Consider the following 13,628-nt stretch of genomic DNA (forward strand, 5'->3'; position numbering starts at 1 on the left):
CCTTTCTTCTCATTTATTCCTGCGTGCCTTTGTTCGGCCCGTCTTTCTTCTCATTTATTCCTGCGTGCCTTTGTTCGGCCCGTCCTCCCCTCCTTTCCTCATTTCCTCCTCTGGTTGTAATCATGCATTGCGAGCTGCCAGTCTCTGTGTGTTTACACTCAGCAGCACCGCAACGCTGTGTCTTTGCAATTGACAGCAATTATATCTGCATTTTTGCGGTTATCTCATGTTTGATGCACTATCAAGCAGCTTAAAGTCACAAGGGAGCTTATTTCAGGAACCGAGCCGTGTTGGGCCACGGACTCAACAGAACACAGCAAACACACACACACTCACACACACACACACACGTGGATGTTTGTGATGTTGTATTGAATGAATGAAGGAATACTCTGATCTCCTCTTTAACCCTCTAGAGTCCAGTGTTGTCTCTGTTGTGTAGTTTAACGTTTCACTGATTTTGGATTAAACTTCTTTACATGAAAAGATTCAGAATTCTGTCCTGACATTCAAAATGGCTGCCCAGCATTTCTAACCATCCAATGAAACACAAAGGAGGAGGAATCTGAGTCAGAGAGGACATTTTGGAAAATCTAAACTATCTAAATTTATTTGGTTTGATTGATTGTGGAAAAGTCTTCAGTCTGTAAACAAGAAACAAGGTTAGACAAAGGGTTAATTACTGTGATGTGGATGAGTCAGGTTGACCTTCATCCTCATTGTTATGTCCTTCTGTGTGTGTGTGTGTGTGTGTGTGTGTATGCATGCATACAGACCTCCAGGTTGACGCTGCTGTGTGAGGATCCACATTGTTGGATCAGTCGAGTCCCACTGACCTCTGATGTTGAAGCTGCTAACTGCTCCATCTACAGCCAAGGTAAGACTACTACACACACACACACACACACACACACACACCTGTACGTTTGACTCTGCAGCCTTGTAACTTTAATGATCTCTCTCTTTATTAGTGTGGGAGATATGAATGGAAATCAATAATCAATCATGTCTGAGCGTCTGTGGATGGCTCCTCACACACACACACACACACACACACACACACACAAACACTGTCTCTTCTTCCATGTAGTTGTACCCTGATGTTAAGGTCCTCTGCTCCTCACATGATGTCATCGACTCCACAGTCAGAAGCTTCATCTTCATCCTAACACACTCCACAGCTTCTTTGGGGTCGTCCATTTGGCAACCGCTTCCTGATTTGATGTGTTGTTTGGTAGTGTTGACGTGTGTGTGTGTGTGGGTGTGTGTGTGTGTGTTCAGGTGAGGAGTTGTTCTGTAAGGTGACCAGAGAGCTCACAGCGGGTGAAGGCCTCCTGGCCTCCCTGTCGCCCCCTCCTGGCTCGTCCTCCTCCCCGCTCGCCACGGATTCTCCTCCGCTCAGCCTCGTCATCCAGAAACACCCCGGGGTGAAGGAGGAGTCGCTGTATCCGGCGGCGCTGCGCTCAGAGATCCAGCTTCTCCCGCAGCAGGCCGGCATGGCCGCCATCTTGGCTACTGCAGTGGTCAATAGTGAGTGTTGTGTTTGTACACAGGGGACTTTGTTGCCCACTAAGATCTCTGGAGAAGAATGTCTGAACTTGCCACTCTTGTGCAGAGTTACATGCAGGGCTTTGTTATGTAGAAACTAGAAGGTTTCTCCAAGCTTTTGATCAACGCCTGGAGAAACTTTGAGGGTAAAGTAAACGTTTTAGCAACTTAGCAAAGAGTCACGTGAAGTGTTGACATTTAACCAAAGGTCAAAGCAGAGAGACGGCAGATATGAGACCCTAACCCTAACCCTAACCCTAACACACAGGAGGGACAGACACGTGTTCAGATCTAAACTGAGAAAACATATCATACTTTATATCTCTAAATTATGAACTCTTCTCTGTCCTCATTATCATTTCTGCCTCTCACAGTGTTTTCTTTGTTTGTCTCATCACTCTTCTTCTGTTAACACTCATCAGGTTGTTAGGAATGTAATGTTTCATTTGACCACAAGATGGCACTGCAACTCTTTGATGTCCAAGATGTCCCACACACACACACACACACACACACTGGTGCTTTATCGTGCCTCACACTCTGGTAGCACTGAGCTGTGTAGTGTGTTACTCAACACTACCATGACCTCTGTGTTCTGTTGCCATGGATACTGAACGGGCATATAATGCACCAACATACAGTATATGAGAACAGAAACAGAACATTACTTCAACATGCATGTTCAAACATCTGAGGCTCTGCTTTAGGGAAAGTTTCATAAGCAGGGAAAAGTGTTTAAGAGAATGGAAACAAAGATAAGAAAAGAAAAGGAATAAAAGAGTTAAAGTCCCTCAACCAGAAACTGTCATTGGATTGAAATGAGTTTCTCTTCCTTGAGCAACAAGTGTTTCATTATTATGACGACAATAAATCCATTGACTCATGAAAGTATTGGACAGTTGTGCGTCTCCTCTGACTGTTGTCTCGTTGTGTTGCTGCTTCCAGAGGACATCTTCCCGTGCAAAGACTGTGGCATTTGGTACCGCAGCGAGAGGAACCTGCAGGCTCACCTCATGTATTACTGCGCCAGCCGACAGAAGCAGCCGGCCGCCGCCTCGTCGCCTCCGCAGGACAAACCCAAGGAGTCGTACCCCAACGAGCGCGTCTGCCCCTTCCCACAATGCAACAAGAGCTGCCCCAGTGCCAGCTCACTGGAGATCCACATGCGCACACACAGCGGTAAGAAAGAAGTCAAGTCATGTTTATCATAAGTAGAAATAAGTCTAAACTGGCCAACAACTCCAGAGAAATATGTCCGGGTTTCAGCAGACGCTTCTTTTCTTTGAGTCATTTTGATTAAATTAAAAGGAAAAGTTTCTATTCTGTTGTCATGAATACAAACCAGAAGAGGAGAGGTGACATCTTGTGGTAACTGACACGTGGACACTAATGACAGTAGAGCTCACAGATCTCTCAGATCTGGAGTGTGTGGAGTTGGGCTGCAGAAGCTGGTTGACGAGTCGTGTTCATATATTTTTAGCTACGCCACCTTAAACGCATCAAACTGTGCAGGCCGGCAACATGCACCAGGATCTGGTGCACCAGGATCTGGTGCACCAGGATCAGGTGTACCAGGATCAGGTGCACCAGGATCAGGTGCACCAGGATCAGGTGCACCAGGATCAGCTGCACTAGGTTCAGGTGCAGCAGGATCTGGTGCACCAGGATCAGGTGCACCAGGATCAGGTGCACCAGGATCAGGTGCAGCAGGATCAGGTGCACCAGGATCAGCTGCACCAGGTTCAGGTCCACCAGGATCAGGTGCCCCAGGATCAGGTGCAGCAGGATCCTTTACTGCTGCACAGACGCTCGTGTTAAACAGCACACGATGTCGCCACTCCTCTTCTGTAAGAGCTTAAACCAACATTTGGACTTACAAAACACAACAGAGCATCTTCCTATACAAAAGTGATTTTGTGTAGCAAGATGTCCCCATCAGGGCAGCGCCATAAATACTTCTGTCCTTCCGCAGGTGAACGTCCATTTGTCTGTCTCATCTGTCTGTCAGCCTTCACCACTAAAGCAAACTGTGAGCGCCACCTTAAGGTCCATACAGACACACTAAACGGGGTCTGTCATGGCTGTGGATTCGTGTCCACCACTAGAGATATCCTCTATAGCCACCTGGTAACCAGTCACATGGTCTGCCAGCCTGGATCCCGCAGTGAGGTCTACTCCCCCGGGCCGGGCCTCCCCAAGCTGACCCTGGTCACAGGTAACCACACCTCATGCTCAGTCTGCTTTACACTGCCCTACCTTTCTTATCCTGCTAAATAAAGACCCGGTCAACGTGCGGCAGCTTTGCACATCAAAGAGCTCCGGGAGATTTAATGATCATTCCATCTTCAAAATGGACCCCTGAGCAAATGTTTGGGCTGAAATGAAATCATGTTCTACTAAGATCAGAAATGGATCATGTCAAAGTTGAGGGAGAGTTTTCCTCCGCTGCTGCTCAGCTCCCTTCACTCCAGTTCTTTGTGTCTTGAACGTAACTCTTGCCACAGTTTGTCACACATTTCCTCTTCATTTGCGTTGTTTTCTTTCCGTCTCAATTAGCTGTAACTCCTTTTCTCTGATTGAATTCAAGATAATCTCCCATTTGGTGAAAAAGCAGACTTAGTTCGTTTCTAGGTTTCAGTCTGTTTACAGCTAGAACCTAGAACCAACACCATGGATCCACCAAATCCATTTATCATCCAATTCTAAGATATTTAGGGCTTAATTAAAACTACGATCTTGTACTCAGAGGGCTCATTGTTCTGATCTTCACTAAGTTTATTTCCTTTATAAAAGTGTTATAGTGTATATAGTGTATAGCACTAATCTGTTCTCTCTCTCCAGGTCTGAGTCCAGGAGACTCTGGTGTGGTTCTGAAGTGTCAAGTGTGTGGCCACAACTCTGACTCACCTGCTCAGCTTCAACAGCATGTACGTACCCACCTGGAGGTCCGGGTCCCGGCAGAGAGGAGCCCCACCCCTCGTCAAAGTACCCCCTCATCAGTGGACCGCCCCCAGCTTCAGGCGTCTCCACACGAGCGGGAGCCCCTGGCCTGTGTGCCGCAGCCAGACTCGTCCAGCCCAGGAGCCAATGGAGGCTCAGCGACACCGAAAGGACGAAGCCCTCCTGATGCCCCGACGGCCGCCCTGAGGATCAAAGAGGAGCCTCATTCAGACTCTGAGCCAGAAGAGAGGGGCATGAGGTCTGGGGAGGGTGAAGAGGATGCCGGTGGTGCAGAGGAGGATCAAAAATCAAGGAGGAAGGCAAACGAGGGCTTCACCACTCATTCTTGTCGGACCTCGACCTCTCCCAAGAGTCCGTCTGCCCCCGTCGTGAAGGCGGAACCAACAAGTCCCACGCCCGGTTCCAGCCCCGCCCATGCGGGAGGTGCGGGGTCGGTCTTACCAGGAGGAGCCATGTTTCTGCCCCAGTACATGTTTAATCCTGAGGCAGCCATTTTGCCTCAGGCCTCAGAGATCCTTGCTAAGATGTCAGAGATGGTTCACAGCCGTTTGAAACAGGGCCAGGCGGTTCCCCAAAACAACCCGGCCGCCTTTTTCCCGTCTGGAACGACCGCAGCAACAGCCACGGCTGCACCGCCTCATAAAGGGGCCACCTGCTTCGAGTGTGACATCACTTTTAATAACATCAATAACTTCTATGCACATAAGAGGCTGTACTGTTCCAGTCGGCACCAAGCAGAAGCTGCAACCTCAGCTTCAGGCCCCGGGTCAACTCGAGATGCCACCCCAGCCTCAGTGCCTTCAAGTGGGGCACATGGCTCCTCCTCATCTCCTCAGGGTGGAGCAGCGAGTAGAGCAGCCTCAGCTTCTCCCAATGATTCAGACACTCCCACTGGGAGTGGAGCGACTGAACCCAGGAAGTTGGTGGAAGTGAAGACGGAAACCTCCGTGGTGAGAGAAGGTATATCTTCCTCCTCTGAAGGGGAAGGAGCAGGTGGGAGTGTTGGGGGAGGGGGAGCAGGAGGAGGAGGAGGAGGAGGAAGGGCGAGTGAGGGCAGCCAGAGCCCTGCTAGCGGTTCAGCTGAGGACCAGGAGGACGACCCCAACAGAACCTTCTGTGTGGCCTGCAACATCCGCTTCAGCCGCCATGAAAACTATACTGTTCATAAACGCTTCTACTGCGCCTCACGCCATGACCCATCCAACCAGCGATCCGTCCACATGGCCAAGGGGACAGGCAGCGCACCCTTCCTTCCCCAGCCCATCCGCACTCGTAAAAGGAAGAAGATGTACGAGATTCACATGGCCAGGACAGCAGCTTTAGCTAATGCTGCCGCTGCAGCCGCCGCGACCAGCGCCGCTGCCTCGGCCCCGTCTCCCTCCATCCTCGGCTTGGCCGTGAAACAAGAGGCGTCTCCCAGTGGCGGGGGCGGCTCCAGCCCTGAAGGAGACGGCCCGATGGACCTGAGCAAGAGACCCCGGCTGAGAGAGACTCCACGACACAGTAGCGGAGGTGCGCTCCCTGCTTTGCCCCTCACAGATTACCACAAGTGCACCGCCTGCAGTATCAGCTTCAACAGCATTGAGAACTATCTGGCTCATAAGACCTACTATTGCCCAGCCACGACCCTCCAGCCTCTCACTTTGGAACAGCTTCACAGGCTGAAGAGATCAGCCTCCACCTCTCCTAAAAGCAGGTCTCAGCAGGAGCGCCCAGATCTTCCTCACCCTATGGAGGCTAAAGCTCTCCAAGCTGAGTGGGTTCCCCAGACTCCAGGCCCGTCATCAAGCCCTCACCCCTCTGCCTCTGACGCCACTTCTCCTCACCATAACACAAACTCCCTCGCAGCCACCCCAGGAGCCGGAGCCAAAAGCGTCAGCACCGGTTCGTCCCAGGTAGTCTGCCCGTACTGCCCCAAACGGGCCGTGGCCTGCGACCTGATGGAGCACTTCAAGAATACTCACGGTCTGGTTCTAACCATCCAACCGCCCCAGGAGGCTCTGCCACAAGCAGGCGGCGTGGTCAGCTGCAGCCCCAGCCTTAGTCCCAGGGATGGTGGACCCGCAACCTCCTCCAGCTCCACCTCTACCAGCCCAACCAGCCAGCCCAAGGTGGGCTCCCGAGTCCACAGAGACAGCATCAATGGGCAAACAAGGAGCGGGACATCTTCTCCCTCCTCCCCACTGGCCAACGGTAGTCCTTCAGGTGTGGGCGGGTCCCCTTCAGCCAGCTCACCCGTGGCAGTGTCTCCCCCAAGGGCTCCCTCTCTGACTTTGTCACCTGTGCCTGAGGTCCTAAGGGAGACAGTGGGGTCATCCCACATTGCAGACAAGGCCGCCCCGACCGCGGCCCCCCATCCCAACCCCGCGGCCCAGCCCCCCCCTGCCTCGGGCCCCAACACCCCGCTGATCTCACCCTTCCAGAATGGTAACTCCCGTTACTGTCGACTGTGCAACATCAAGTTCAGCAGCCTGTCCACATTCATAGCTCATAAAAAATACTACTGCTCTTCCCACAGTGCAGAACATGTGAAGTGAGCGGAGGAACCTTACCTTTCCCCTCCTGGAACGTCCTGAGTGGAGGTTCTCCTTTGTTCAGATGCCCCTGGTTCCCACGCCGGTACTCGGCTGGTGCGACCTCGTATGACATTGACTGACTGTTACTCACCTGGCGGGGCCCGATGCCCACCTGCTCCGCCGTTACGATCAGACGTGAAAATCCTCCTCCTATGGGTCAAAGTTTGTTATTACACTAAGAGCTGAGATTGATGCTATCTGGCTTCCTGCCTTTCTACCTGCACGCCCCGGTGTGCCCTCGTCCCATAGATCACCTCATCTTCACTCTTCATCCCCGGGCCCAGGCCTCACAGTGTGTTGCATTATGGGACGTTAAAAAGATCCGTGTCAACAACCTGTAATCTGTCATTCTGTTGAACTGAGTTGTTTATAATGACAGTAATTTGACTGATGATGATGATGATAGAGTAATTACGATGCTGATTATGAATCTGGTCTTTTCCTGAGCTGGTGTGGTTTCAGATCAGGATGGAGGAATCAGACCTGATCATTGTGAATGTGTTTATGATCTGTGCATAGTTTATGATGTCTGAAGAAAGAATTCTATGATGCGTCTGGTTTCTACACTGGTTCTGTTTGCTCACCAGAGAGGCCAGAGCGTCTTTAGTGCTGTCACAATGTTACTAATTACTGAAGGATCTCAATTTCCTTTGCTTTTCTTTCATACACAAATTTTTATTTTCTCTTTAAAGGGAGAAAAAAATGTGAAATATTTATCTTTGGAGTCCTCCCTGATTTCATGTGGAGGGAAAACTACCTACCTAGTGTCTGAGAGTATTTGTATTTTTGATTTGTATATTGTTCATACTGTTGGAAGGAAGTGTTGAAGTGTAGATATGTAATATCACTGGGATCACACTGAGCTTGGTTCTCACTTCACGGTGGTTCGGTTTACGTCGTCTTTCATTGGCGGTGCGGTTGAAAGGAACCAAAGCGGCGTCGTGTTTATTTTGAGTGCATGAGCGACACATTGATGAGAGCAGCGCCCCACATGAAGCTTGACTCTAGCTTTACTCTACTGTTGCTTTTATACTTTGGTGAGAGCGGTGCAGCGTCGCACACTGATGCGTGTTCAACACAAACCTGGGCAATGCACAATCTTCCATTTTGAGATAATTTGATTTTGTGCTACTGGCATCGTTTACCGTCAAATACGTTTTCATTTTAGCGACCAAGAGGGACTTTAATCTCCATCCTTTCATCCATCTGGCTTCATACGTGCTAACTGTGTTTAGATTCTTTTATTGCTCGCTGCTATTTTAGACAGCTGACTAAGTCGTCATCACACATTTGCGTAATTGCTGCCACATAATTCTTGTTTTGAGTTGTAGGGCTGGTTGCAGTCATTTCTGCTTTGGCTTTCCCAACATACCCAACATCCATGCCCACAGAAGCCTCGGAGGCTCTGGAGCTGTTGTGGAAACGTTCAAGCTCTCGTGTTTCATCTCCGTTTCTTTCTGCTTGTTGAGAAAAGTGAGACGCTGATCTTCTTGACTGCTGCCATCTTTGTTTACACAACTAAGAGACATTTCAAATAGTTTGGGTGATTCATGTTTTGGTCCTCACAGTGCCCCCTAGTGGATCCAATAGTTAACCCTTCACATTGACAACGTACACGAGCTAGAATTGGACTGGACTGAACCGAGCTCCCTGTCTGCTGTTTCTTTGGTTATCAGTGTGTGGAAACACAAAATATCTGTGTGTGTGCATTCACACACCTGAAAAGCTGCAAGTGTTTCTACGTTTTATTTAATGAAAGTGTTTTTCCGGCAAATGAAGGCAAATTCAATAAACAGGCAAAGGCGTCGCAACTTATTCACTTCTATAACACGCCAGCGGTGAAGTCATTACATGTGGAGTACCACGTCACACAGGGCGTCCTGCTCTGTTCCTCACACTCACACACACACACTTGCTCCTCTGGTGTCAGTGCTGCTGTAATTCAGTGATAGATCTGTGAAATGCAGTTTTGCTGCCTCAACCTTGCGAGGCCACATTGGCGCTTGAGTGATGTTCCAGACTCCAGACATTTCACCTGAAGGTTTGTTTCCCAGCTCTCCTGCCTTTGCTCAACTGAACAAGAATTCCATTCTGGAGGGAACGTTTCATTACATTACCATTTAGTTTACTAGAGATTCTTTGGCTACGTCAAGTCAACAGAATGATTGTAAACACTTATCATTCTGGCTCGTTCTCTGGGCTTCCGTAGTGCAGAAGTATTCAGTCTCTGAAATTGCTGTAACAATCCAGCATCATGTGCAGAATGCAAACAAAGGTTCCTCTTCATCGTCCCCGTGATGTCACTTTCTACATCACAGGTCTTGTACTCAGATTGCTGCGCTGCCGTCCACAGCCGAGCGCTCCGCCCTTTTTTCGCAGCGAACCTTCCCGCTTCATTTCCTGCCGGGCTGCGGTTTGTAGCAGCGCCGCACCGCTGGAGTGTTTACGGCGGTGCTGAAGGTAAACGGTGGCGTGGTGCCGTCACAGGCTGAACATTTCATTTCTCTTCTTATTGCACTGTGTTGTACAAAATGTGCTGAATGTTCTAGTTGTAGGTATTTTTTTGTAAGGTATTTATGTTGATGCAGCACTTTCCCCTCCCCCCTCCCCCGCTCCAAACTGTGTCATCGCTCCACTCTGAAGGACTTTAGAAGATTCCAACCCTCGCATAAAAAGTTGTTTTTTTGGGAAAATCTGGATGAACGTCAAGACTGTTTCATTTCTTTATTTGATTTTTTTTTTTAAGTTTTGATTTCATTTCAGTTCCACTACACTCTTGTCCAAACTATGCATGGGAAATAAAAAGTTGAGACACTGATGAGCGGAGCCACTGAGCCTTTTGTTGCTTGCGCGCGCCCACACAGTCCTGGACTTCTGTAAGTGCTGAACTGGTCGTGCTGCTGTTTGCACCCATAAATCACAACTCTCCCATCACAGGAAAGTTTCTGTGCCTTTTTGTTGGACGCTTCAGGCGCATGAGTCATCGCCTCCTTCTCTCTAATGCTGCGTCAGTGAACGCCGCTGGTAGGAGGAGAAGCTTTATTCGCTCCCATTCACGCTTCAAGGCCGCGCACCTTTGGCACTTCATCTTTTCATGTTGCTTATCGCTCGACGATAGAAGAAGAAAGAAGAACGAGTTCACTGTACAAACGACGGAGGCAGAGGCGTTAATAAAGCCAATGCGTAGTTTCCAGACGCAATACAATCATTGAGCGCCTCTCTCAGTAAACCTGCGAGAAACGAAGCACTTCCTCTCATATCAGGTTAAAGGCGGCGTGGGTTGATAATAAGCAAAGGGATTCCTGAAGCTCCAACAGGCTGTGTGTGTCTGTGTGTGTGTGTGTCTGTGGGGGCTTCAGGGGTCACAGCCAACAACAAGATGTGATTATATTAGTACGTCATTCCTAAATACAGAAAAATAGCTTCATTAAAGTCCAGGATGCCCTCGCCTCAGCCTGATCAGCACGACCCCACACTTCTTTAATGGCTGCTCTCCTCTGGACCTGTGGAGAACATACACACGTTACGCAATCATTCAATTAATGATTCATTTTTCAAAAAATACACCACAGGCACAAATGGATGGGAGCTGATCCATGCAGATAAAGACACCTGATCCAAACCAGCAGAACTCTGATCCAAACCAGCAGAACTCTGATCCAAACCAGCAGAACTCTGATCCAAACCAGCAGAACCCTGATCCAAACCAACAGAACTCTGATCCAAACCAGCAGAACCCTGATCCAAACCAACAGAACTCTGATCCAAACCAGCAGAACCCTGATCCAAACCAACAGAACTCTGATCCAAACCAGCAGAACTCTGATCTGACGCCACAGGATCATGGTAGTTCCAGTTGATTCGTCTTAATCAGAGGAAAGCCGACATTTTGTAAACTGATTTATGAGGTAAAATTTGATGAAAGGGAACAAGAAATAAGTCCAAATGTGTGAGAACCTTCAGCAGCCATGAATCTGCAGCTAATGATGCTCTGTGTAATCAGGCTGCTGATTGATGGATGAGGGTTTATATTTATATATATATCATGCTGAACAGAGCAGATGGATCTTCTACATCCTGGTTATCGATCATGTCCATTAACTTCATTATGAAAGCATAACCACCGTCTGTTATTCTGAGGTCCATCTGTCGATCAATGGAGTGTGATGTGAGTACAAACCTGATTATTTTCCTGTTAGATTCCAGGCTCAGTCTTATCTTGTCCTCACAGTGACGCGAGGAGGAGCTCAGACTTTGGGCCTGATTGGTTTCTAAATTGCTGAATGATTGATTGTCCATTGAGCCCAAAGTGCCTCTGGTGTCTGAGTGAATGAATAGAGCTCTACATAGAGCAGCCTTCAGCGTCTGGCTTCAAGCCCCCGAGGCGAAGAAGAGCAAGTCGAGTCTGGACACGGTCAGGTAGTCAGTTAACAAGTTACAGTCACTTATGTTCTCATCTGATTGCACTTGGCGCTCTGAATAGAATATTGCATTAGAGTTCAGAACGTTGAGCGACCTGAGGCTGATTCAGTCAGGCACAGGAGGATTCAGTCAGGAACAGGAGGATTCAGTCAGGAACAGGAGGATTCAGTCAGGCACAGGAGGATTCAGTCAGGCACAGGAGGATTCAGTCAGTACAGACCTGTGGAATGTTGAGTTCCTCTGTGTTCTTCAGAAGAACACACGTCCCAGTGCATCAGTGCTGTTTACTGTTTCAATCTTCCTTTGTTCCATTGGTTCACGTAGTCATGGTGACCATCTGAGGGACATGAACGTGCTCCGCTCACCTGCTGAGTCATATTAGGACTTTAGAGATGAATGTCAGAGTTTTGTTGACTGAATTGTGGTGCGGCTCATGTGAAGAGTTTAATGAAGGACCTTAGCATGACGCTCTATACCAGTCTGCTCTGTGTCAGTCTGCTCTGTACCTGCAGAGTGACAGTAGCATCCCTCCCTCTGAAGGAGCCGTGTTAGCAGCGTGGGACACGGTGATGCACATGTCAGCGTGCTGCTGCTGCTGCTGCCATGATGAATGTCTGACTGACGCCTCCTGTCTACCTGCTGCCATGATGAATGTCTGACTGACGCCTCCTGTCTACCTGCTGACAGCTGGAGGCCTGAAATGGCTCAGAGAGACGCAGAGCCGCCCAGGAATCACATCCAATAACTGCAATCTTAGACTATTCAGGCTGCAAAATGGTTCGATTTTTAACACAGTGAACGGGCAAAACCACACAAAGCTTTATATGTCGGGGAGGAAGGAGGGAAAGGAAGGGAGGAAGGAGGGAAAGGAAGGGAGGAAGAAGCCTTCTGTGTGTCATAATGTCAAATCAATCTGCTACATAACTTCAGCTTTCAGGTAAATGTAGTAGACTAAAGAGTCCATACAGTATGATACTGATAGAACCTGAGTGTGTGTGTGTGTGTGTGTGTGTGTGTGTGTGTGTCAGTGCTCTTCAAAGAGGCCATCTTCAAGGGCCTTTGCTGGGTTTCCACACACTGTCCTTTTAAATCAGTGTGTGTGTGTGTGTGTGTGTGTGTGTGTGTGTGTGTGTGTGTGTGTGTGTGTGCACGCTCTGTTATGTGGAGGCTCAGAAAGGTTATTAAACCAAAAGCACACAGAAGTCAGTACATGAAGCTATGGTGGTAAATTACTGTGTGAAGAAATAAATTGCAGTTTAAAAGGAACCTACAGAAAACACACACACACACACACACACACATCTGTTTCTTTCTGAAGGTAGTGATTGTGCTCATTGGACCTGGTACTGGGTGTGTGTTTGTTGACAAGCAGCACATTTGAAAGGTTTTGAGCTGAGACGTCCAGAGACCCTGCTGGTGAAAACGCCGTCACACACGGCGAGCAGCACGGTCCAGAAGTTCTTTCAGTCGGTGGCGACGAGTTACCAGAAGCAAATCGATCGACTCTGCTGGCAGCAGCTGCAGTTTATTTACAATAAGAAGGAGGATGGAGATCTTTGTTCATTCGCTCCATGAGCCAGGGCTTTGATCCAGAACATAAGGGGAAAGATCATAACCCAAACTTTGTGAGAACTCAAAGTTGGATTGAGTGTGAAATACAAGTAGGTGGTTGATCATGTTTGTGAGTTTTTGTCTCAGTATCAAGACGAGATGAGCAATCTGTTTTTCTCCTTATAGCAATAGTTTAGAACTGTGACCCATCAATCAGGGTCCAGATCCCTGAGCTTGGTACCCTCAGGTGAAAGGGTTAAAGAGTCTTGATCAGCGGTGGCAGTGGCAGGTTAGAGTAGAGAAGCTGCAGTTGTTTGAAGTGTAGGAAAGACATTGTTATCAAACCTCAGATCAGTCAAAGCTCGTCTGTGGCTGTGGAAGTTGGCAACCCGACATTAATTCAGGGTTTTTGATTGAAGCTTGCACTCTGTTTCTCTGCTCTTCTTCTCTCTGCTGCTCTGCACGCGGGGCTGATTAGCAAAGTGCTCCGTGTGGACAGCACCAGGACTCGCACCGGCTAATGTTCAGAAAGAAACGCAGATAACAGATCGCCATCATGATTGCTACCTG

The 13,628-nt window shown here is 48.7% G+C and overlaps 1 protein-coding gene across 3 annotated transcripts; it reads left to right on the forward strand.

The window, feature by feature from the left end:
• The first annotated feature begins 1,371 nt into the window (after positions 1-1,371).
• On the forward strand, positions 1,372-9,904 carry zfpm1 (zinc finger protein, FOG family member 1). 3 transcript variants are annotated; one of them, XM_076170758.1, is made up of 5 exons: positions 1,372-1,530; positions 2,494-2,727; positions 3,521-3,763; positions 4,390-6,936; positions 7,028-9,904. In XM_076170758.1, exons 1-5 carry the CDS (start codon positions 1,497-1,499, stop codon positions 7,039-7,041), a joined length of 3,072 nt encoding a protein of 1,023 aa, XP_076026873.1. In that variant the 5' UTR covers positions 1,372-1,496; the 3' UTR covers positions 7,042-9,904. The 3 variants fall into 3 exon arrangements, with proteins under 3 accessions (XP_076026873.1, XP_076026872.1, XP_076026874.1); XM_076170757.1 differs by having other exon boundaries at positions 4,390-9,904; XM_076170759.1 differs by lacking the exon at positions 3,521-3,763 and having other exon boundaries at positions 4,390-9,904.
• Positions 9,905-13,628: the final 3,724 nt, after the last annotated feature.

This window comes from Genypterus blacodes, unplaced genomic scaffold (assembly GCF_046128005.1).
Source record: "Genypterus blacodes isolate CSIRO-AG114 ecotype Tasmania unplaced genomic scaffold, CSIRO-AGI_Gbla_v1 ptg000231l_1, whole genome shotgun sequence".
Taxonomy (NCBI): Eukaryota; Metazoa; Chordata; class Actinopteri; order Ophidiiformes; family Ophidiidae; genus Genypterus; species Genypterus blacodes.

What these genes read in the sequence shown, in the direction of transcription:
- zfpm1 (XM_076170757.1), top strand. Translation starts at nt 1,497, where the DNA reads ATGGCCGCCATCTTGGCTACTGCAGTGGTCAATA. An exon ending in GGCTACTGCAGTGGTCAATA is followed by an intron (nt 1,531 to 2,493) that starts GTGAGTGTTGTG and finishes TGCTGCTTCCAG; the next exon opens with AGGACATCTTCCCGTGCAAA. An exon ending in CAAGCTGACCCTGGTCACAG is followed by an intron (nt 3,764 to 4,389) that starts GTAACCACACCT and finishes CTCTCTCTCCAG; the next exon opens with GTCTGAGTCCAGGAGACTCT.